At 30.4% G+C, this 26,363-nt stretch overlaps 1 protein-coding gene across 1 annotated transcript in view; it reads right to left on the bottom strand.

Moving 5' to 3' along the window:
* Positions 1-26,363, bottom strand: part of LOC113557537 (diencephalon/mesencephalon homeobox protein 1-A-like) — an 86,928-nt gene that overhangs the window by 27,779 nt on the left and 32,786 nt on the right. The window contains exons 3-4 of the mRNA XM_026963111.1: positions 13,084-13,186; positions 12,756-12,879 (exon numbers count right to left, since the gene is read on the bottom strand). Of these exons, the coding sequence (XP_026818912.1) occupies positions 12,756-12,879; positions 13,084-13,186 (227 nt within the window). The remainder of the gene's footprint in view (positions 1-12,755; positions 12,880-13,083; positions 13,187-26,363) is intronic.

The following is a 26,363-nucleotide window of genomic DNA, read 5'->3' as shown; positions in this document are numbered from 1 at the left end:
AACAGCCAAGTGTATAAGAGTTGAGACGTTGTTCGGGTTTTATGGTGTGGAAGCATCCGGCGACGCCGAGATCATTAATAACAATTATAAAATGATTAATTGTGCGCCTTTCGGGTGACCGGCTGCGGATGGAAAAGGGGGAGGGGGTGGTTTGGTGTATATACTGTGTATAATGCATGTATATATTATATATATATATATATGTTTATCAAAACGCTTAATTTCGCGAATTCTACCGCTCCTCCCGCACAACCTCCCCACCTCTTAGACCACTCAAGTCAACACCCCTTTACCATCTCTAACAACGACGTATAATGGTTTCGGCCGAGCGGGCGCCTATTTTGAATAATAATTGGATTACTGTCGCCCGATGTTTCCCAAAAATGCCTTGTCCCGTGTACGTGGGAAACGAGCGGGTGCGCGGAACAGAGGAGAGTAAAAATTGAATACACCGTTTGTTATGGGACTGGAAATATATGCGAAACGATAAGGGGCCCCGCAGACTGCAGTAGTTGTATATTCGTATAATAAATTACATATTATACACTTATGTATTTGTGTACAAAATGAATAGAAAATGCAAAACATATATTATACTTTTGAAATTGAAATTATTGTGTTTATCAATTTTATTTCCATGTTATCATGTATAACATACCTATATATAGTGTACAGTGTTTCACGTTGGTTGTGTTATAGTATATTATTAGGAAAGTGATGATCTATGATATATGTATATGACATTCTTAAAATGTATTATGTCTAATTGTCGTTATAAAAAATTATTGTTGTGAGCTCATCACAAATACGGTAGGTAGTTTAAAAAAGAAAAATGTAAAATAAGAGTGATTAATGAACGGAATTTTTTTTTAATTTTCAAGAAAACTGTAAGTACTTAAAATTGAGTAATTAAAATTAAATATAATTTAAACGTATAAATGGTATTAATACACCTACTGGAAAAAAAACCGATGCTTGCGAAATGTTTTTTTTAAGTCAAACATTTTTTAAAAGGCATAAGTGTATTGCTATCGTGCTAGTATATTATATTTTAAATTAATAAACACAAGGATTATACATTTTTTTAATGATCTAGATGATATAATATTATAATAAGACAATTATATTTTCTCATTATACCTTATAACCTCGTTGCATAGATACTCAAAAGTCTAATTTTAATACGTGATAGTTATGCTTATAATTTACTTGTATTTATTTAATTTTGAATACAAATTGCTATATGTGAAATATAATGGATATAATGAAATGCAATATGATATTAATTGCATATTTTACTAAGAAAATATAGTTTTTTATTGTTCATCAATGAAAAAATTAAATATATATATTCGCTTGGTAAAAACAATTAATACAAAATCCTAGTTATTTATGAACATTATAATAATTAACAATCACTAAATTGTAAATGTACTTTAATTTAAACCAAACGTTGGGAGGGGGTACAATTGTGTATAGGTATAAGAAAATTTAATTTCTTCCTCGGTGAACGTAAAGAAGTATACCTAAATATTTACTCGATATTTATTATTTATCCTTAAAACGCTTTTGTATAATATAAAGGTGAGTATTACCTATTATTGATCTGTTACATATTATACTATTATTATTTTAATATTATATAACTAATTTAAACACGACTAAATAATATTAATACTAGTAATATTATTATTTACCATATACCTACGTAATGTCTAACGTTGTATATAACAGTTGTTTTAACGGTGGGATATAATACATCGTAGTTAAAAGATTATCGTTTGTTTATCCCTACAAAAAATAATGTGAATACCGTTGGACACATTTTCTCGACGACGCGGCCATTTCTTCTATATTCCGTCTGCTACTTTTTCTTTTCTAACACTCCATCTTCACCCTATTATCCGGCACTTTTTTTTTACCCTGCTATCGTTATATTACCCTCCTCCTCGCCCAGCACGTATATTATATTTGTTATTTGTACAGCACGTTACTACGCCATCGGTTTAATGAAGGTATCTCGTCGGTCCTAAATTGTATTCGACATTCGTATAGAATATATTATACATATTATGTCCTCGTTGTAGTGCGTTTCCGACTTCCAATGGATGTATAGATGACGTTCAGTATTGGTATAATATTAACTGTAGTCGAAAACCGAATCGGCAGAAAATTCATTACGCTAAAAGTCAACGATGATTTCAAAAGGCTATCGTGAAAGAGCCATTTTCCATTGAAAACCCAAGCGCGCAGAAAACTGTTATAAATGCCAAAGGCCGAGCTTCCGGTGCGGCTATATATATAATAATATATATACAGATACGTGTGTTACATATAGATATAACTACGTGTTGTTAAGTTTATTTACCAAACGCATTAATCCTTGTTAAAGCGCGAGAGCCACTCCTGTGCGAATATGTACGCGTATGTATATAACACGGACTGTTACGTCGAATTACATCGATTCGCGTATTATTCAATTTGTCCGGACCCACAAAAGGCCGACCACTACACTATATACTGCCTATATAGCCAGCCACCGCCATCGCCGACCGATCGATAGATAATAATATATTATAAATGTGTGTCTACGCGTATCGATACGAAAATTATTTGTGCAACACTGCAGTAACTATATAATATACATAATACTTGTCTATAATATATATACCTATTTCCTATAATGTATGCATATAACGGAATAATGTCTAATGCTGCTGTAAATCATATCGCTCACAAACATTATTATGTCGCTTCGTCCCGAAGTCGGATTTGAAGAGGTATTTTATCATGATTGGCGTTGATCACGATTTTTTTGAAGACACCTACAATTTACAAATTGATAATCGGCTTTTATGTTTATTAAAAAAAAAAAAAGACATTGTACTAAACAAATTATAGAGTTCTGCAATTAAAATATTTTAAAATCATTGCATTCCACTTAAATAATAAATAAAATTATACTCAATTATATAACGCGGTGTCGTAATTTAGTTTAATATAATTTTATAAGTTTTACGTAATTTATGGTTAGGTTGTTAGGTATGACTAATACAATATGAGTCGATAGGTTAAAAATAATTTTGATTTCTGATTTCAGGAATTCCCTTTATTAATAATCGTTGTTAAATTTCAATACACAGATAAAAATACCACAATAATAAAATATTTTTGATCTGATCTAAGTTCTCAAAATTCTAGACCTAGACATGTATCCCGTGTTGTTTATAGTTAAAATAATGATGGTATAAGTGTCCACCGCATCACTCGTTATTTATTCATTTAAATGGATTTATGTGGGTCAAATTTACAAAGACAATATTAGCTTTACCAAATTTTTACCATACTTAATAACAATATAAGACACTTATCTATGGTTTTGCGTTTTTATTTTTTTGTTAACTTAAAGACAATTCAAATTCGTAAAGATTTATTTTTTTATTATTTTTATTTGTCTATTAAAAAAATATTGAGTATTGATTAAAAATAAATAAAAACACCATGCCACTGATACATTTCTCTTCTATGTAGTGCGATAATTTAGTAAATATACTTTAAATATTCTTTGAGTATTATTCCTATTCATAAGTTTGTTCCACGCCTAACCGTTTTTCTTTGTATTCTTATTATTACGCAACAATCATTGTTGGTGCTGACATAGGATCACTTTTAAAATACTTTGTCTCTTTAAATTAGCATTTAAAATAAATATTTGATTAAAAAATGTAATTCTGTTCAAAATGTCATTAAAATTGCATATATCAAACCCCTTGAATAGCGATTGTGTGACATTTAATTTACCTGATATTATAATGTATTATCTAACTATTTGTGATACCAGCGAGCTATATATTGTTATATAGCATTAAGTTCAAAGTTTCTTAAATGTATTTATCTATTATTAGAAGATTTACCAATGAAAATAAATCATCGTATATCATACTCAGTTATTACTTATTATTAATATTTGTACAGAAATGTAGAGAAATAGAGTACAATAATAAATAATGTACCTACTCGTATTACCTATATATAGCTGACAGCAGTTGACTAATGAATAATATTTTTTTTTTACATTATTTCGTTATTGTATGTAACTATGCAAACGATTGAACTCATTTTCATAACCACTACCAGACCATATTATTATAATAGTAATGAATATCACCTCATTCGGTTAAAATAATGTTATGAATTATGATATTCTTACTGCCGTCGCATCATTAGTTATTGTTGTTATTGTTTAAAATTAAATAAAAAAACATTTGTTTAATAATAATATCATAGTCATGTTGGATAAATAACTCTTTATACGAGTTATTATACATTTATTGACGTTTCATTATTTATGGACTTGTGGTTCGTTATTATTTATTTCACTCAATATGACATATTGTAATAATATATTATCTTAAGGTGTTAAGTAGAGGCACTTGAATTCATATAATAGTATACCTAACTATAAAAATAAAATGATATTTTATTATTTTTTAGAAGAATCTCTATTTTCAGTTTGTAAAAACATTTTTACTTGCTAACAAGCTCTTATTAATAATCCGTTACAGAACCTAGACAATATTTTTATACCATTGTCCGTATACATTGTTCTTTATAATGCATAGTTTAAAAAATTTAAATTTCAAGTAATGATTGAAAACGGGGTGCCAACAATGGACGACTTCCCCTTCTCGTAATTTAAATATTATCTCATATTAAATATTTCTTATTGTATATAACGTGTAGATACAAACTGTAAAAATAATACTTTGTTTCAATAAAAAAAGTAATAATTGATGAAAAATAAAACATAAACGTATAATATGAGTGAAAATATAATGATTAACGACTATAATCTTGAAAATGAAACGGTATTTTTTGATATTATACTTTGAAATAGATACAATAACATAATATATAGTTTTGAATTTAAATATATTCATACCATTCGTAGGAACTGAAGATATTCGTTAATAATGGCTAGGTTATTATGGTAAAGCGTATATTATTTATTAATAACACGGAAATGTAGGTAATAGATAATGAAAGAAAGGTAAACATTTCATATATTATACTTTTAAACGCGAACAATAATAAATGATGATTTCAATTTTTATGTACGAATATAAAAAAAAAAAACAAGTTTCACATTAAACCTATTATATTTTGTTTTTTGTATAGACGCGATGATGATGATGATGATAATAATAAAAGTATGACTATATATACAAATAAAACGTAAGAAAAACGCTGCGATCGAGGGCGGGCATAACATTATCCGTCGGAATTTAAAGGCGAAAACCGCGGGAACAACTAGTGGAGAAAAAAGAAGAAAAAAAAAATAATAATGTGTTGTCGGATGCGTTGACAGGTTACGACGGTTATTATTCAAAGCACACCAACATAATATTATTATACCACGCTCGCGTCGAGGGACATGATTCAACACGAAAAGTGTTTTTTACGACAAGGCATAATACTTGCATTATTTCGCGGCCACACATAATGCGATATTGTTATTTGTAACTACAGTAATAATATTATGATGGCAATCCATATACGCGCGCGCGCGCGAATAAACTATTATAATATTAAATCCGTTATATTTTTTTTTTTTTTTTTTTTTTTTTTTTTTTGATAATAACATTACGCGTCCGCCGGGCATATTATTATTATTTCAATACAGGTGAGTTGTACAATGCAAAAACCGTGTTATTCTTAAATCGTATTTCACTGTAACCGAGTGAAATTTCGTTCATTCGAAACGCCGTTAGGAAAACACAGTCGGACGTTTCGCATAGTAAACCTATACCTAAATATTATTTTTTCGCATCCGCGCACACACGCGGCTCGCGGAATCAACAATGATAATATTATAATAATAATAATAATTATTGTAATAAACGTAACGGCAACGATTTCCGCGGCAAGTAGTGGACCGAAAACTGTGAAGATAGTAATTATATTTTAACTAATAAAAACGGTAATAACATATTATCATACGAAATTATAAAAAACTAGCATTTATTTATATGTGTTTATTTTTTTCACGCAGTCATTATAACTATTTACCACGATAATAATAATAATAATAATAATAATAATAATGATAATGATAATAATTGAGGGAACCGTCAACAATTACAAAACGTTATCGTGCGCGGGGAAAAGGTGTGAGAGAAAGAGGTATATATTTAGAGAGATGTGTATTTTTATTATTATTATTCCATCAAGTGGGCCTTGGACCGTAATGCGTTTTTTGTAAAATCATTATAATAGATGATTGCCAATTATTGGGATCCAGTTGTAACGAGACGGCATCCGGGCCGTACGTGGGTATAACGACCTCTCTATCAAACACCGAATACCCGAAGACTGACAGTTACGATGATAATAATAATAATAATAATCGTACGCGCGCACACGGCTATTATGCACGCGTGTATAATAATGTAAATACACATATATAAAATATAATTGTGATTCAGCGTTTTATAATTTCTGGGTTGACTTGTCTCCTCCAGTAATCAGCCCACACACAACAATGGTCCTGGCAATAATGACTGGGATATTTTTATATATATTTATTTTATTTTTTTTTTTTAACTCCAGTCCTTGCACATGTAACTTTTTTTTTGTATCTCACCTTCAGACATAAATGCCTTGGTTTGTCTACATTGAAATTATCTCTGAGATACCTGTTTAATAACACTGTTAACAACAATGTAATATTAAAACCTAATTGTATATTATGTTATCGGGTAATCATATTACTGATTTACATGCTAATTATAAAGTAGACAATTTATATTATATTCAACGTCGATCTATTGCCGTACACGTGCATTTTATTTGCGATGATTTTTCACGGTTATTTAAAACTATGTTAATACACAATATGATGCTTTAGGTCACATAACCTTACGCTATGTGACTACTTGTTTTGGGGACGTATTAAAGACATATACTGCAGTATATATCCACCACGAGTACCATAAACCATAATATAGAGTAGTTAAAACTATCGAGTCAATTATAACGGACATACTGGAGTTAATATCGGATGAATACTTTAATAGAGATTAGATAGTACATATGTATCAAAAATTAAATTTATAATGGTACCTATTAATTTTAATTAGTGTATGGATTATCATTATACACTTAAAATATTATACAACCATTGCTTAGCGGATCATACTTATTGAATAAACCTGTGTATAGATGGTAGTATTATAAATTGTCGTTACAATTCTGTTTATTCATGACGTTTATATAAGATGTATAATTATAATACACGATATTACTGCGATGCCATTTATAATTGTCTTCTTATAAATTGACGTATTCACGAGTAATTTAAATACGTTCAATTATTTTATTTTTAATCAAGATACATGTTCGATTATGTTTAAAATAAAAGTGTACACGTGCATGCGTATGTGTGCAGTTTATATATTGTGTATATTTCTATACAGTGAACATAAAATATTATGTATAGTATATTCCGTTTCAGATGTATACTGTGTGTCGTAAACAGTCAATCATTCGATTTCGGGGGCGTGTGATGAGAGAGAACTCGAGGACACTATGTTATTTTCACCGCTACTGGACGGGAGCCCTAGAGAGTGAAAGGGGATGAGGGATGGTGGGATAGAGGGATATTTAAACGGATGAAGAAAGGGGGAAGTTATTTTCAAATCAACATCGCGGCGGGGCGCCATGGCACGGCTAGTCACAGTGCCCCTAAATGGTGGAAATCTCTGCAAAAACGTCGATAATGAAACCAAACGGACTTGATGACAAAAAAAAAAAATTACAAGGGTCAGCCTGACACTTGGGCGTATCATTTTGAAATCCACATAACAGAATATAAATTCAAACACAATATGTATACATATTATACATACGAACGCTATAAAATTTGAATGGAACTTAAATCTCTTTTAACACTGTTACAGAACATTTTATTTGTAAAATATAATATAATATGCTATGCACATTATTTAATTTATTATTATGTATCAAATCACTAATCACAAGTGTCGAAAAAAGAGATGGTATATTATATTATATGTAATACTGTTTTATTCTAATATCCTATACGACCATACTTATTGCTATGCAATATGTGTATTTGATGTTTAAAAATATTGTAAATCCGATATATCCCATAAAATAATAATTTAATGATATAAGCTTTAAACAGTTTATTGGAATATTATTTTTATTATTTTCTAAATTATTACATGCTATACTGAAAAATTATATTTTTAATTTTCTGCCAATTAAAGAATACACAAACTTTCAAGTATAAAATATTATACAGAAAAGTAGGTACTAGGTACCTAATAAGATAATTATACTTCTTTGAAATATTATTTATATATGTATATATTATTTATTGAATATATATAAGTTATGTTGGTACTAAGAATTGATGATTATTTAGTAAATCGAATATTTGTAATATGATTAACGGATCAACTCGTTAAATATTTAAAGCGTATATTATGTATAATATTTTAACACGATAACAATTATACTGTACATCGACCGAAAGAAGATTAACTCAGAGGTATTTTCATATATTTTTAACTTCGAGTTTGATTTTGTATAAATCGTACATAGTTTTAATTATTTTTTTTTTGTATTTGATAACATTTGTTGTGACTTAAAGTACAAAAAGCATTACATTTTCAAAAAAAAAAATATGTATATATTATACACAGCATCGTTCACTGTGTTTCTTGCAGCTTGCAGATTAAATTATTAAGTGCGCTTTGGCTCATAAAATAAATTAAGGGTAACCCCGACTTACGTCACACAAATCAAAGCACTGACTTAATTAAAACTGTACTACACCACAGTACCCTCAGACGTATCGTTCAAACTAAGTTTATGCGGTTTTGATTAATTACACGACCAGATCGTACGAACGCAATGATAATAATATAATAATAATTTACCTTGCACGCATGTCATCATAATTCATAATGGCCGCCATACTCTTTTCTCTTTGCGAGTTTTCAAATGAACTCTGTCATGGGTTTCTTATAAAGTTATAACTCATTTTTAGAGTCGTCTTTAGCATTTTCAAGATACAAAATTAAATAAATACGTAGACGGTGACAATTCATAAGCATAATATTATATGAGCGTATACAACGGTTAAACGATTTTATTTGTACAAACACTGTTTCCTATGTTGATGCTCATTTTATTCTTCGTATGCTGTGTCCTTTGCATTTTACTTGCATATTATATGTAATATATTATTAATAATATTATAGCTGTGTAGGTATACGGTTGAATGGATGCAACGATAAATGTATTTGAAACTGAACTGTGTGTAGATCATAAATAGAATTCCGTTTCAATGATTGTATTGTATAATACGAGTATATATTAATATACTAGTGCTGCAGCGATGTCTTTTGTGTATTGTGAGACAATCGTCTATGATTTGTTTATTATTTTTTTGATATCCATTACTAACATTATATATAAAAAAAAAATATGTAAATATTTTTATATTTATGCAACGAGCGCAATCAGTTTTGATGTACCTATAAACCTATTGATTACATGTGCATTACCATTTCATGAACTAATGAAAAAATACGACGCTAATGCACAATGGGTAAGAATGATATTTAGGTCACCAAAAATAATTTTAAAATTGGCGATGAATAGAAATATTGATGATTAGAAAAACTTCTAATTTTTTTGTTAGTAGTGCTCATATTTGTTTTGCCTTTACTTGCCGAAAGCTTAATTACGATTTAATTAACGAAGCTATAATTATTCATATTTTACTCTTATTATCCTTAATTTAATAAAATAATACAAACATTTCCTGATCAAGTTAAATCCCTAACACTCCTTCAAAATAAAATTGTTTAAATATAATTAAAAGAGACAGCAACGATGATTTAGGTGAATATAAAATCAAATATTGTTTATTAATTAAATTAAAATTTCAAATTTTATATTGAAATTAGTTAATATTGAAAAACAATATTTTTGATTGACTAAATATCGCTTTATCCTATTAAGTGACATGTCACTATCGCACTATTAAACAATATAGGTACTTTATTGTACACAATAATTTCAAAATCATGTGCTCATCCCTATTCTGTTCTCTAAGCTGTAATAATAATGAAGTTACAATTCTGATTTTTTGAATTTTAATAAATTTATTATAATTAGGGGAAAAAATAGAGTCGATGCTCATCATGCTTAGTGAATAATCCTGTACATTTTTTTTACCTTAGAATAATCGTGCAACTATATATTATATTTACACGATTTTCGCAAGTAAAATAACTTTCTGTAGTTTTTTAATTGGTTGTATACTGTATAGTGTATACCCTTAATACAAGATATAAAAAAAAAAAATGTTTTGTCGACTTACGACTGGTCGTAGCAGACTAGCAGGTGCCATATATATATTATAACTTATAAGTACGTAATATCATCATGCATAAAGTTGGAGCCATTGCAGGGGTGACTTATCCGATAAATTCAATAGTTTTTCGTTTCAAACTTATATAATTTATATATATATATGCATAGTTCAATAGTTCAATAGTTGTATATAATATATTAATATTATATATACAACTACACCACTAGTTATTATACAAAGACCTCCCCTTTTAAATAACTGCGGACGGTGGTGCGTGTTTGTAGTATAGACTGAAATATCGCAGAGTACAGTAGCGGTAATAGTGGTAATAGTGGTATATAACAGTAATATATAATTGCTAGGTGCGCGTTTCTAAATTTACGCGTCGTTCGCCAGTTGTTTCGTGTTTCCCGTCTAATGGTTCGCGCCGCCCGTACGGCCACCGCTGCGTATAGACTCCGCCTCGGCCGCCCTGTACGTTAATTGGCCACTTGTCCAATGGCTGTGCTCCAAAACCATTCCCTCAGTTAAATAAATATTTTCAATTTCCTTCACACCCCGTCCGTGCACCGTATATGTATACCATTATATAATTATTATTAAGTGCACACATATACCTAGCTGTATTCAGTATACACCTCAAACGGAAGTATATTCGATGCACTTAACTCGTCGCAATTACATTTCATACATATATATATATATATATGTACGATCACCACTTTTTTACACGCACATTTTTATTATAATATGATGAAAAGGCATGATGATATCATATAATATTATCACGATACACATAATAATATAGTTATTTATTATATATTACGGTTATTATGTATGTACATAATATTACATATAACTGATTTGAGTTAAATATAAGTCTAAATAATATGTATTAAAAACAGAAAAATAAATATAGTAAACCCGAATATTTATGCAGTAATATATATATTTATCTTTTATGATGTAGGTATAGTAGAAATTGCGGTTATAGTGGATTTTAAATAACTATAAGTATACATACGTATTGTTAACCATAGTTAAAACCTACAATAATATACAAACTATATGTCTTAAATTTTTTTTTTTTTAAATAGGTATACAAAATGATAATTTTAAGCTCATATTATTATCTATAGTCGAGCCTCTAATAATTTTGTACCACATTACCGCAGTACTACTAAAACTGCAGTATTCTATTATTTTAAAAGTGCTTAGAAAATACAAGTTTAATGTACCTAATTCTCTTAATTTATTTAGTGGGTGGTTTTGGGGTTCCGGTAAGGGTAATGTCAGGAATACGTATCATATACAATACTGCATATAAAACAAATACAATTAATTAAATTTAATGTTTAACTCTTAATCCGATAAGAAAATAAATTAAGTTTGTAGTGAAGAAGTCCGTTATGAAAATTGACCTCATAAATATATCAACTTACATATTTTAAAGTCATAGAAAGGAAATTAAATTTAAATTTTTATATATATGTATGATATCAGTGTTATTGGATAATGGATTTATCTTTGTTCATATGAAAAGTCATATAACATTATCACTAAGTATACATATAATATACTAGATTTATATTTGATATAGTATACAGTATACCTATAATAAATCATATAGTTATTTTCGTTGTTAACCGATTGTTTAAACGAAGATTTAGAAATAATTTATTAGTTCGAATTATTTAAATATATCATGGTATTTTTATCGATTAAAATTCAATGTTTTTTTTCAAAAAATAACGTAGGTACACTATATAGTATATACAATTATACAGTATACATAATACGTATTTCGTAAAATATACCTACTCGTGCGCAACAATCGTTGATCTAAACATTATAAATTGAGTGTAAATATTGTAGTTACAATTCTATATAAATGCATATTTATAATTGTTTGCATACGTTGTATTGTACATTTATTAAAATAATCAAAGTAAATAAAAATCTTGTGAAATAGAACATTAATATCGATAATAATTTCCCAAACGTAATATAAAACCTTTAGTGTATTATTAATAAGTGCATACAACTTTGAACATATGTAGGTATAATAATGTCTGTATGCAGTTACACAATAACAATATTTAAACTTTTTAAAAACGTAATTCATCATTATATATGTAATAACATTTAACGTAGGTACTACTTATTTCTTTATATAAACGTAACGTGTGTTATAAATTATTCAAGCACAATATTAAATACTTTGGAAAATGTAAATACTATTTTTAATATTTATTTTATTATATAGGTTAAGATAAATGTATCGCTTTTAGACAGATAGGTTGAAAAAATTATATCTAATAAATGATAACAATAATATTCCTACCTGTATTCGATCTTCAGGCAAATCTGTTTTTAAGGATAACATTTCTCTTGCATAGACATCCGGGTAATGAGCGTCTTTGAAAGCCTTTTCTAATTCTTCTAATTGGTAACTGGTGAATATTGTCCTATATAAATATTTATTAAAGTTATAAATGTTTTTAATTAATACAGATTAATGTGGAATCTAAATAATGGTAAGCTATTATTTTAAATTTTTAATTGATGAAATACTTTGAATTATTTTTTTAAAGTGTAATGATATCGAATTCCTCATTTAAAATTAATCATAGCTTTTTGAAAATGTGGGGGTTTTTTATTTAAATGCTTGCCTGTGCCTTCTTTTTTTCTTCTTCTTGTTGGAACCAAATGATGTTGTCATTGCTTCATTACTGTAATCTTTGCCTGATTCTTGATGGTTTAAATGACTTAATCCTGAAAAAAAAAATAATATTATTATTTAAAACAAAATTAAAAATTTGTCACGGTAAATTGAGTAATATTTACGAGGACATTTTAAATAATAATGGCGAGCTTGTATTTAACAACATATCATATTCATATAAATATTGTTTACACCTTAAATGAAAACGTAAATTAATATATTGTGCATATATATGATAAATACAATTGTAAAGATAAATAATGTATTACTATTATGTAATACATATATGTAATAATATTTTCTTGATATTTTAAAATAATTGTTTTACTTATACATATTTGAATTCAATAATAGTGTTTTATTATTATAGGATGTTTACTCATAAGTAAGTATAGATACGCTACATCGCTTTATTAAAAGCATAACACTTTTAAATATTCAAAATAAGAAAGTTTTAATATTGTTTATGCAAATAAAAGTAAAGTAGAGGTGAAAACAGTCGGTAAAAATATTTCGTAAACGACATATTATTTTGTCGTCCAAATAACCCTCTAATTTACATTTGTATAATATATATTTATTATTACTTGTTTCGCAAAAATAAACAATATTACACAATCTTACATGTACTTTCATACTAATTGGGCACTGTTTTTTCAAGTGCCACTTCATAATATGCGCTTTATTGTTTACTTAAACAAATTATATTTTTGACATCCCATGGCTTACACAATAAACGTTTTGTATATATTTTTTCGTACCTCTACATTTATATACATTATACAATGTATAATGTAAGTAGAACGTAAGAGTAGGATTTATATCAAATTTCTATATCTAAATACCCAAATATATTAAATATCTAATAAAATAATTTTATGAAAAGACTGTAAACAATAAAATCAAATACAATATTATAAAATGTATAAAATATCTACTTAATTATAAATGAGATTAAAATGATAGTCAAAATAATACAAACTATAATATATTATATAAATACTTTGATATTTTTTTAAACTTAGGTTTTATTAAAACTACCTATGTACCAAAATTATTAATTTTTGTTTTTAATCACTATAAAATTTAAATCAAATTTGAGTTACATACATATAAAGTTGTTTGCATAGTTTGAGAAACGGAATATTTTCATAAAAACGTTATGATAATTTTAAATGCTCAAATTTATTATAAAGTCGATATCAAATAGTATTATCTATGGGAAATTATAATTATTATTCAATAATTTGGAAGTAATTGTTTAACTAAATAAAATTGCACGACTCAAGTAGACTTTTTTTAAATGAAAAATAGACTTGCGTCTCATATCTTATATATATATCCCCCTACAGTATGAACACTGCATATATTTTTTATGTATCGGTATACTATATATGTTAATATTAAACAGGAGTTCTACATCTTGATGGTAAACCTACGGGCTACGACAAATAAATTAAAATACAGATGTATTAAAATAATCATAATATTTTAAAAATGTATAATCTTGAACAGTTATGTTTAAAGACATTAATTGCGTATTGGTACATGGCTAATCGGCCAATCCATTAAACACGTGTGGTGAGCAAAAAACAATTCGAGATCGTCTGCTATACCCAATCACATGTGTTGAGAAAATAGTTAAAAAGAAAGACGGCGCAACATATATATATATATATAGGCAGATACCTATTATCTCCCGAGAACCAAATACCATTATCATTATATTATATTAGATATTAAGATAATAATATATATGAGTACATAATTAAATTCCCAAGTGAATGTTGTATAGTCAATAGTTTTACACTGCTTTCACGCCGATCAAGTATATAGGTACTGATGAATAACAATAAGGTGTATATATATATATTATAGTGGATGTTTAAAAAATAAATAATAAAAACAACTTTTTCGCCTTTCTTTATTGGGGAACAGCAATAAAAAAAAAAAAAAAGTAATAATAATAATAAAAATAAAAAAATGGTGTACACACGTTCGCGAGCGGGTGTGTGTTTACTGCACGACACGGTCGCGGTGTGTATACATACACATATACGCACACGCACTCGACGGCAAAAAGCTATGGTTCGTTTCCGGTAACCATGGTGACAGCAGTGCGACCTGCTGGTTTTATTATGTCGTACTCGCATTTATAAAGGCCATGGTGGTGTATGTGTGCTCGCGAGTGTGTGCGTGTGTGTGCGTGCGTGCGTGCGTGCGTGTGTTTGTAAAAGGGAGGAGAACGTTTGTCGGATGAGAGACGGAATAACGAGTGAGCGAGAGGGAGTAATAGCGGGGTGGCAATAGGATTGAAAGAGTGAGCGAGAGAGATTGATCGAACCGGGTAAATAGTGGTGGTTGCGGTGGGGGTGGGGAGAGGGTGGCGGCGAGTATAAGAGTCGGGGCACGGGGAAAGATTATATGCGATTGCGTCTTTTCCGTATAAAGGGCGGCGCCACCGCCGCCGGTTGCCTTGCTAACTTTTGTGTGCAAACTGCCAAACTTACGATTACGGCACCAGAATAGACACCGCAAACGGTGTAAAACGTATACGTATATATATATATATATATATAAATCTATTATTTGATTTAAGGGACACTAATTGGTGTGCGTCGTCGCTGCTGCCGCAACAGTAAATATATATTCCACCACTGCACCCACGTCGTACATATTATATCCTCCGCGTACCTTTATATTATATATATATATGTATGTACTCTGCACGGTGCACATAGCATACGGCGAGTCGTGCGCTCTCTCGGTTCAGCATTTTGTGTATACTTATAATATGGTAATATTACATTATCGAAATATTATAATAATATTATGTGTATTACAGCCTTCAAGCAGTACCGTTCAACAATCGGTCTAATGAAGATTCCCGAAACTGCCGCGCCGCACCGTGTGCTCCGGCACGTAACAGTACTTTTCCCGTTCATTATGAGATAATGTAATAATACAGTGAGGCACAGTAACCGGTATATACTTCATAATATATATATACATATTAATTAGAATAATATTTATAAATCTATAACAACATATATTTATCGGTTATAAAATCAATATATTATGCTCAAATAGTCTGTATTTTAGTATTAGTTGCTTAGATTAAAATCGTGTGGTTATCATTTCAATATATTTTAATAAAAAACTACAAGTCTACATTTTAACTATATAACCCTGTAAACACAATATTTATTAGAACCAGGTTTCATGGTTCTCAGAAGGTTTTAAATCTAACTTCCAATCTATTTTTTTTCGGATCGAATTAAACGCCAGAATCAAGAACATTGATTTCACAATAACTCCCGGTAAGAAAAAAAATTAAATTTAATATAAGCTTGTAAAAATAACGTATTAATTCTGTTTAGTAATTAATTTGTATCCAAAATGTTTTAAACTTAATTTAGTATTGAATACTAAATAAATGTATTATTAAACTATATGACGGATCAAAAACTTAGTTAAAATACTTTTGTTCACAAACTAGTTTGTATAAACATTTCAAATTCTGATATATGTTTTATTATAATTTGTATTATGGATTTACGATACCATTCTGACGGTCTACTGGTTATAATATGGCTATTAGTTCTGTATAGATGTGGTATGCAAGATATATAAAGATAAGATTACTTTTGGTCAAAAAACAAATCACTAAAATAAAAAACGAAGCGATATCAATATTATGTATTTAATATGTTATGTCCACTGAGAGGTCTCTTCAATCTATAATTCCTGTCTGTGTGTAAATCACTGTATTGTTTACGTTTTGTCAATATTTTGAATTCTTTAGTAATAAAAAAGGTGTTGTATAAAATAAAACAATTTATAAGCAAAATTGCATCAATAACTTGCTTATAATATTTTATTGTACACACATAAATGATTATTCAGATTTCAGTGTGTATGGAAACTTAATAAATTTCTTACTATTCATGAAATTATTTTGAAAATGATAAATTGTCACCACACATAAATATCTATTAAATACTAGTTAATACCAAAGAATAAGGAAAAATTGGTTTTAAAAATTCTAGCTAAATAAAATTCCACTAGATTTGAGAATTATGGTATAGACAAGTTCTACATGTCATTGTAGATAAGAGGATAGATACAAGATGAAATAATGATTTATATTTTATTGTAACTGATAAATTTTTTATTGTTTAATCCTATATGACTAATATTTATAAAGTCAATATTTAATATTATATATTAATTAATAATGTGTGAAAATTGAATGAAATACAAATAATATATTATAAATTTAAACAATAGACAATTATTAAAATTAAACTGTAATATGGAACATAATAATTAAGGCATAGTAAATAAAATATTTTTAATTGTTGACACTATACATGCGAAATTATGGCGGATTGTTTTTGTTTAACAAAATTATGTGTTATTTTTTTATTTAAACATACTGTAATAACGGAATCATATTTTGGTATAAGAAGAGCTAAAAATGTAAAATTACTAAACGATTTGAAATTGGATAAAGACGAATATAAAAAAAAATAATAATGACATTGTAGAATATTTTTAAATTATGACTCATTCAATAAACTTGACATGAGACACTTTTTGGAGATGAAGATTGGTTATTGATTTCAACGTTCAAACATACCTATTAATAACTATATTGCATCGAATTATAGAATGGGAGACGAGTGCCCAATATCACTGATTCCATCTTGTTTGCATTAAAATATTCAGTATAAAAATTGATCATTTTATGTATAGAAAATAAAAATAAAATTTAAATTTCTTAAGTTAAAGTTTGAGTTCAAGCGAATTTTGAGAACGATTTTAGTAAGCAAAATGTATGTTTATTAGTTTTCTAATTAGAGATTTGCGGGCGTAGGTGTAGGTTAATTTTTATACCTATTAATACAATTTATAAAGTGTCGAAATATTGGCGACCTCTTATCCAATATACCCTCAGCACCCCCGCTAACTTACACAAATAATATCTCGAATAAAGTCTTTTTCGTATGATAAACTGTTTGCTGAAAAACAATGATATTAACAAAGCACACAAATTAATATCGATCGCGTATCATAATACACGACAATGTGGTCTTTTCTGTAGTTGGTAAAAAAAAATATCGACAAATGTAATATTTTAGCACTGCCTCGTCTTCGAGAAACAAACAATGAACTCACTTCATGTATTTTAAAACAGACATTATGTTTGAATACATTGTGGACGAATAATTACTTTGGCCACGGTATTGAGTTGTATTGTTTGCGGGAGGCGTCGGGACTTCCGGTGAATCTCTAAGCCGCCGCCATAGCTACGCAAGAATACAAGTTCGTTATATTTAAAGACTTATTATAATATTATCGTCCTTCCTCGACCATGTTTTTATAATAGGCGCGAGTATAATATTAAAGCGCATCGGTTGAACGTGAGTAAAATCGTTAAGACGTCGGATACTATATATATATATATAAATAGTGATGGACGGACGCGCGGGTTTATTCTTCAAACGATCGTCCTTCGCCGTGAAGAGAGGTGCATTATTATTTATTATGGTTCGTGGACGGATATCGCGCAGCGCGACACAAATAATTGGTGTTTTCGTAAAATCCGCTGGAAATCAATAGCCGACGTTTCGTATAATAATAATAATAATACGCGTGTTACCCACACATAAGTGTACATCCGTCGTGACGGCTTAAGGATGCGACGAGTGGTGAGAGGAAGGTAGCTATGTTTTTGTGTTTGTGCTGGGGGTGGGGGTGTTAAATACCGATTTTCGAGTGTATTATAATCTGAAGGTACACAATAATATAATACGCGCGCCCATTATTATGTGTGTTGGCCGGTGAATAATCCTACGGAAAAGGTGTAACTTTAGCTAACCCCTTTTCAATTTTTGGCAGTATATAGTCATAGCATTGTCCGCCCGCCGTTGACAGGTCGCTAATCAAAATATTCCGCCCACCAGTGTTGGAACCAATAAAAGACGTTTTTGTCCCGCAAACGGTATGTATAATACCTGGTACACTCGCCGCGGTACACGTATAATAATAAATAAAATAAACGTTATTATGTTACCGCAGCAGCGCTTTTATTTTTCAAAAAAAAAAAATAATAATAATAATAAAAACGGTGGGCGTCGCGTGCAACCGGCGATTCATTGTTGCCAACATTTTGTCAGTTCCCTGTCACATTTCTTTATTCTTCCTCGCCTCATATACATCTAACCCTTCACTTACAGCACACTCACACACACGTTGCAGATGTTCCCTTGTTCAAACATTATTTCCGTTATTGTTGGCCAAAATACGATCTGCTACTGTGTTCAATGTGATAAAAATCACTTAATCGATGTATGTATTACTACCTAATAAAATATATATGTGCCGTCGTTGCCCACCTATAATAACCATATTATCGTATATAGGTACAGCCACAAGCGGTCGTTTACAATACTCCTCTCAAAAATACACCTCACTTAAGAGGACGTTGTACCCCATGACGTGATGTTTCCATCTTATACTAACGCATAACACAATCGAACATTAATATCGTTCAGAGAAATCCGTTTTACTCTTTTAGATTCAAAATGTATTTATTTTACAGTGGTGTAGTTTTTTGTTTTTTGTGTTCGTGTACACGGCAAGTAGTCGATAAAATGCTCTCCGATTTTTGACAGCATATTTAGATAGAAAATTGGATCTTGTTTATACTTAAGAGGTAAAATTAAAAAATCTTAGTATAACTTTTATAATCAGGAAAAAAAACAAAAATTAAAGAAAAATGGGAATATTTACATGAATCGATTTTTTGACAAAATCGATTTTGTTTTTTTTTAAGTTAGGTTATTTTAATAATGTAAATTTTCAAATTTCTATCAACTGCTTTAAAATTAAAAACCTTACGTTTTTGTTGCTGCGTTATGTATTATGTGTATCTATTTGTAAGACTGAGACAACGCGGCAAATATATCGTGCTGTTATTAACATTGTGATCGAAGTTGTCATTACCAAATAATGTCCCTATATGACGCCGAATTCACGGAATTGCTGAAAACGTGAATCGGCAATTTGGTTTACAACTTCGAGAAATCGGAAATATTTGTTTGCTGATTTCGTGAATTAGACGAAATTTTTTCTGCTGAACGCACAAATTATTCCCTGACGCTGCAATTCTATACATGGTACTTGATAGACGCAGATTTAAAATTACTAAATAATAAAACAAATATAAGTTAAGAAAATTACTACACCGAAATCATTACGTTAAGTAATATTAATTATTAATCATTAATAATAAAATAATCTTTGACTGCTTCACAGATTTTTTGATCCAAACTTATACAACTTATTTTAATAAAACAAATACATTTTAAGATTCATCAAAGTATTTGTCATAATTTAGATTGTTATCCATTTTAATAACTCTAAAATAAGTACCATGAAATCTATGCCCACGCTATACTTCATAGTTTTTTTTACCTTTCTTATGAATGGATTTGAGGGTAAATATGTGAAAAAAAACACGACAATACACAGTTGAACACTAAAATTCTTCCTACGTATTGCACATGCTATAATTTGAAAGCGTTTATTATGTTTTGTTAGAGAGAAAAAGTGAGAGACAGAGAAACAATTAAGGTCTCAGTAAATTCGATAAGGTCTACGTTACAATAGGCACGTTGACAACATGTTTTCTCTACTTCACACCTACACCCCTGCTTTATTGTTTCCCTCAAACCTACAACTCATAAGAATATGTCTGTGTGACGCGATTTTCTAAAAAAGTATTAATAATAATGATAATTATTGTTTTAACACGTCCACGACATTTTTCTCGTCAATGTTTATAACAAAACATGCCTGAAAAAATATTGAATAACACGTGTGGGATATTAATAAATATATACGCGGTGTGATGAACTATTGCTCACCGCGGTGATAGTGACAACAGTATAATTATTATACAGCGAGACTCGAATAAAATAAATCAAAAGTCGCAAAGTAGTTAGGCAAAAACGCTCGCGTTAGTGACGTTAGTTTAGGTATCCATATTATATCATACAGTAAAATATATGATGAATTGATGACGAAACATGTGACATATTGTAACAAACGCGGGACACGTACGTGGCTGCAGTCTCCGGGGACGAAAACTACTATGTAAGAGGGCAAGCCTGAACTGTTTCTTAGTACACTGCACCGCCGTGGTACAGTCAATCGACCACGGTGCAGTGGTGGTGGTGTTGAAATGTGTGCCAAAAGTTGGGAGAGGGGGAGAGAGAGAGAGAGAGAGAGAGAGAGAGAGAGAGAGAGAGCAATCAAAGGGATGTATAGGAGAGGAAATTTTGGAAATTCAATTACAAGTCCGTTGTCGTCCACCACTTATGTCGATGAGCCGAACACACATACATATAAACACACACACAAACAAACACATACAGAGGATAGTGTATATGTGTATAATGTTTCGATACACGGTGAAATCCGATGGAGTGTTAAACGTCTGGTCCATCGGGAATTGATACGAGTACAACGGCAACGGCAGCACATATAATATTATACGCGAGCAATGCATGTGGCGAGGGAAATAGATTGGCCGTGTGAATGCCGTGCCGAACACAACAGATGCGGTGTAAATGGGTGGTTTGTAAAAAGGTCTCAACTATCTCTCCCTCTCTCCCCGTCGCCGTGTCTGTTGTCTCTCGTGTCATCGATGATGAAATCCCATCCAGCTGCAAGTTCAGAGGTATACCTCTAGCTAATACCTTATGCTATGCACAATAATATGATATAAAAATGTTATGTAATTCGCGTGTAATATTGTCATATAGGTGATAGCAGAACCGCAGAAGTTTACGCTCGTTTAAATCTCAAATGACCGTTCCGGTGATTGCGACTGTTTTTTTTTTTTATTTTAACACTAAAATACTAAGATAATTATTGTAGTGTTATTTATTACATAATATCAAAGTGTAGCACACCGAATTGAATTATAATATTATTATCAGATAAAGGATCCGGTGATTGACAAATTACAAATATATTTAAAACATCACAGCTAAAGACTATTCAATACGTAAATAAGATTATATCAATAAAAATATCAAGGATGTTTAATTTAGGTAGAAATGTAATAAATTATAATGATCTAGTTTGTTTTTCATGATATGCATTGAATAAACAGATACATTTGTATACCTAATTATAATAAATACGTTCATAAATCATAAAAAAGAATCTCTAGTGGAAAAAAAACATAAAATACGTGAATGTGATACTTTATGAATTTATGTATGAAGTATGAACCTATACTATAAAGGTACACCTAAAATAAAGGAAGAATTATCTATATGAATATCGGGGATAATTGACTGCGTACTCGATTAAATGAAAAAAAAATTAAATAAATAAAACGAAAACAATTACACTTAATCAGATAAAGAAATAGTTTTTTTTCTTAATCAAAATGCTTGAAACCATATATTTTATAATTGAAAATATTCTCAAAAATCAACTAAAATATAAAAATGTGTAGAACCAAAATTAAAACCTTTAAAAATATTTTTTTCAATCCAAACCACATAATATTATAGTTAACACATCATTAAAATTATAAAATAATATTAATATAGGTGATGATATATGTATTATAAGATCATAATAAAAAAAATACCCATCATTGTAAAACCAATGGCTTCCATGATCCACTCAGAATCTAGAATGAGAAAAAAAAATGTAAACGTTTTAATAGATATTTCATTAAACATTTTAAAAGTATAATTAATCCAATTTTAATGTCAAATTAAAATAAGAGAAATTTAAAAATTCATTGTTAATGGATTAATGAAATATAGTATTGCTTAAGGGTTTTTTTAAAAAAAAAAAAATGATTAAGTACTTCAAAAAAATAAAAATATATATACCTATTTATTTCATTTTCGATCGAATTTTAAACACTATGCTTATGCGTTTCTAATCATAATTCTAATCGTATTCTAGTCATAATATAATACAAAATTAATTTAAAAATAACAATGCAACTTATATGGAAAGGGTGTAAATACGATTAATTTGTATATTATATTTTCTAAATTGTGCCATGGGTATATTATATACTATAATATTCTATACACCAGTAGTATATATTAGTATGACATGATTTAAATTGCTCAATGTTTTATATATATATTATATAATAAATAAAAAGAAATACTATTGAATTAAGTTAGTAAAAAAAAGTTTAAGTTTAATGTTGTTGTTTTTTTACTTTTTCAAATATTATTTCTGTTTATAATGTACGCCAAAATGTTTAAGAAATGTTTTATTTGTGTCTACTAAATTATTAAATAAAGAAATATCGATTGATTTATTTTAACTTTAAATCAAAAGTGTATGCAGTGTATATAATAAGTGATGTATTATGTATATTTCGCATAGCATGATAAAACAAAAACATTTTACGACATTTTATTTTATAACTAATTTCACAACTTATAAACATCAACAACAAACACCGCGATCAAGATATATTTCAATTCAATAGAATGGTCACTTAAATTAGTTACGTATTATTACGTAAAAAAAAAAAAAAAATACAATTTTGGTGTTTTTAACCATAATTAATTCCCCGTATATTTTTATATAATAGTAAGGTGGTAATAGGATTATTGATGATAACGATGAGGGGTGATGGAGGGAATAATGTTTATAAATATTATGGAAACTAACAGTTTACAATGACGATGATAACTTAATAATAATTATTATTGCTATATTGATTTCCGGGTGGAAAAACTCGGCAGCGACGAGTGATAGACTACCTAATGTCCTACTATATAGATATGGATATATATATATATATAACAATGATCGCAACGACGGAGCAAGCAGTAAGTATATAAAAGGGTGTTTGGGTGTTAAATTGAAAAATATTTGCCCGCCAATAACCCATTACGGGTGGCTTATCGAAATGCCTCGTAATTTACTCTCGGGGCCGACGTCGACGCACGCTTTCATCTCACCCGCGCCGTTGCATACCCGTCGCCGGAGGATACCAAAGTAACCGGCGGCGGCAGTGCAGTGGTGGTTATATGATTGCTAATAACGGACGGGTATTTTTTTTGCCGGGACGACCATTTGAAACGCGAGAATTTGGCTTACGCACGGCCCGCAAGGGATGTGTCCCGCTGCAAGACACGACGTGCGAGGAGCGCAATAAACGGAAATACTTTAAATAGCTTCTGTGATCCAACATGGCGACAGCGGTCGACGGCCTAATCCTCACGTTTTCCTCGGGCTGACAATCGCGAGCTTTTCGATCCAATCAACCGGAATTCCGGCGGCACCATCACCATCCGTTTGGATTCTCTGATTAATTCGTCTCGCGGTCGGTAACCCGGTGATTTTTTTTTTTCACCATCACGTACTACGGGATACATACATATATAGCTTGTATGTGACTGTTAGATAAGGTAATATACCAGTTATATGGTCATTGAGTTATTGTTAACACGTGTCAGAATGATTGGCGCCGAGTTGGGTTCGTGTAATCACGCGTGGTGTATTATATAGTGTTATTATTAGTATTACACGAAAAGCTATAGGTTCGTAATACTTCATAGCAGTCCGCATGTCAGGAAAAAATATAAATTTGCAGTTTAGTTGGTACAATGCAATTATCTGCAGGTAGGTCAAAAAAACCATAATTTGTCCACGGTTAAAACGGGATTAGGAGAGTTAACGAAAGCGATTTCATGTTGGTGGACCCTGCCGCCCTGGCAATGGATAATGATAGGTGATGGTTTGTGTTTGTCAGTATGGTCTTAAAGGTCGGTCACTAAAAAAATGATGACGATTTAATAATCGACAACCTCACACTATAAAATTATGTTATAAACCCGTTCACGTAAAACTGTGGTAACGACATCTCGTCGATCCCACTATTAATATTATCATATTACACGGATTATAATATGACAAATAATACACACTACGGTCGTCTACGGATTGAAGTTATTTCGTATTATCATAACCATAGTATTGATAATTTAGCTTTTGCGTTCCTTCATTATATTTATTAATATTTCGACCAAAACGATCGTGCAGGTCCTATCACACTGCACGCACAACACGATGTATACCGTGCACAACTTACTATGTAGCGTACAATAATACGTTTAGGTTTATAATTTGTCGATAACCACATGCCGAGCATGACGTCTAAATACAGTGAAATCTGAATTGACTACAGACACCCGTGTAAAACGGGCACTTTTCTCAACGGAAAAAATTATAAAGCCCCGGAAAATAGTTAGCTTCATGCAATGCGTTTCGACCTGCAGCCTATGACGGTCTCTTTTTATAACGGACTACAAGAATCTCAGTTCAAGTCGGGGTTATGACTAATTATACACTTACGAGTGGTGCTTCTTCATAACATTAATATCGCACCAGTAACGATAACTTAGTTGACTGTGTATATTTATGACTATCGTGTATGTATTATCAACTGTAGAGATACGCGTATACCTATGTTTAATGTCATGTATTATTAATACTTACTATCGACTTATTATTTTCATGAAAATACACTTTTATTAAATATAGATACGCGTGTGCGAGTTTGACACTGGAACAACAGCGAAGCCCATCTGCAGTGGACGCTTTCGATGGTCTCGCGTTGCTGACTGTCCGACGTCTGTTATGTACGGGTTTCGCCGCAGCAACGCTACACACGTCATAATAATGTACACGTGATAACGCAACCGACTGATACGCTGTCGCAGCATCGTGCACCGGCCGTGCTGAGCACGACAACGGTCGCTTGCATTACGATGTACAGGCTATATGATATTACGTACGTATTATGCATACAACGACGTTATAATATAATACTATGGCCCCGCGGAGGAATTAATTCCGCGGTGACCACTCGACGCACACGCTCTGCAGGGACGCTGCACCTAATCGACCGTACGATTGCACGCGTGTTATATATACGCATATATAATACTATACAAACGCGTACAAATAAGTATTATACGTCATGTGCGCCACTTTATATATTATACTTGCGCGTGTGTGTGTGTGTTCGATGTGATACGCGTACGGGGCGATTCCGTCGGGAATACAGGCGGCGCGGCGGGCAAAACTCGATACGGGCGACGGCGCGGTCGGTCGGGCGAGGAGGGTTGCGTCGGCGTCGGGATAATGCATGTGCGCGCG

This window comes from Rhopalosiphum maidis, chromosome 1 (assembly GCF_003676215.2).
Source record: "Rhopalosiphum maidis isolate BTI-1 chromosome 1, ASM367621v3, whole genome shotgun sequence".
NCBI classification, from domain to species: Eukaryota; Metazoa; Arthropoda; class Insecta; order Hemiptera; family Aphididae; genus Rhopalosiphum; species Rhopalosiphum maidis.
Note: the sequence above shows the minus strand (reverse complement) of the source record. Positions and strands in the feature narration are given on the sequence as shown.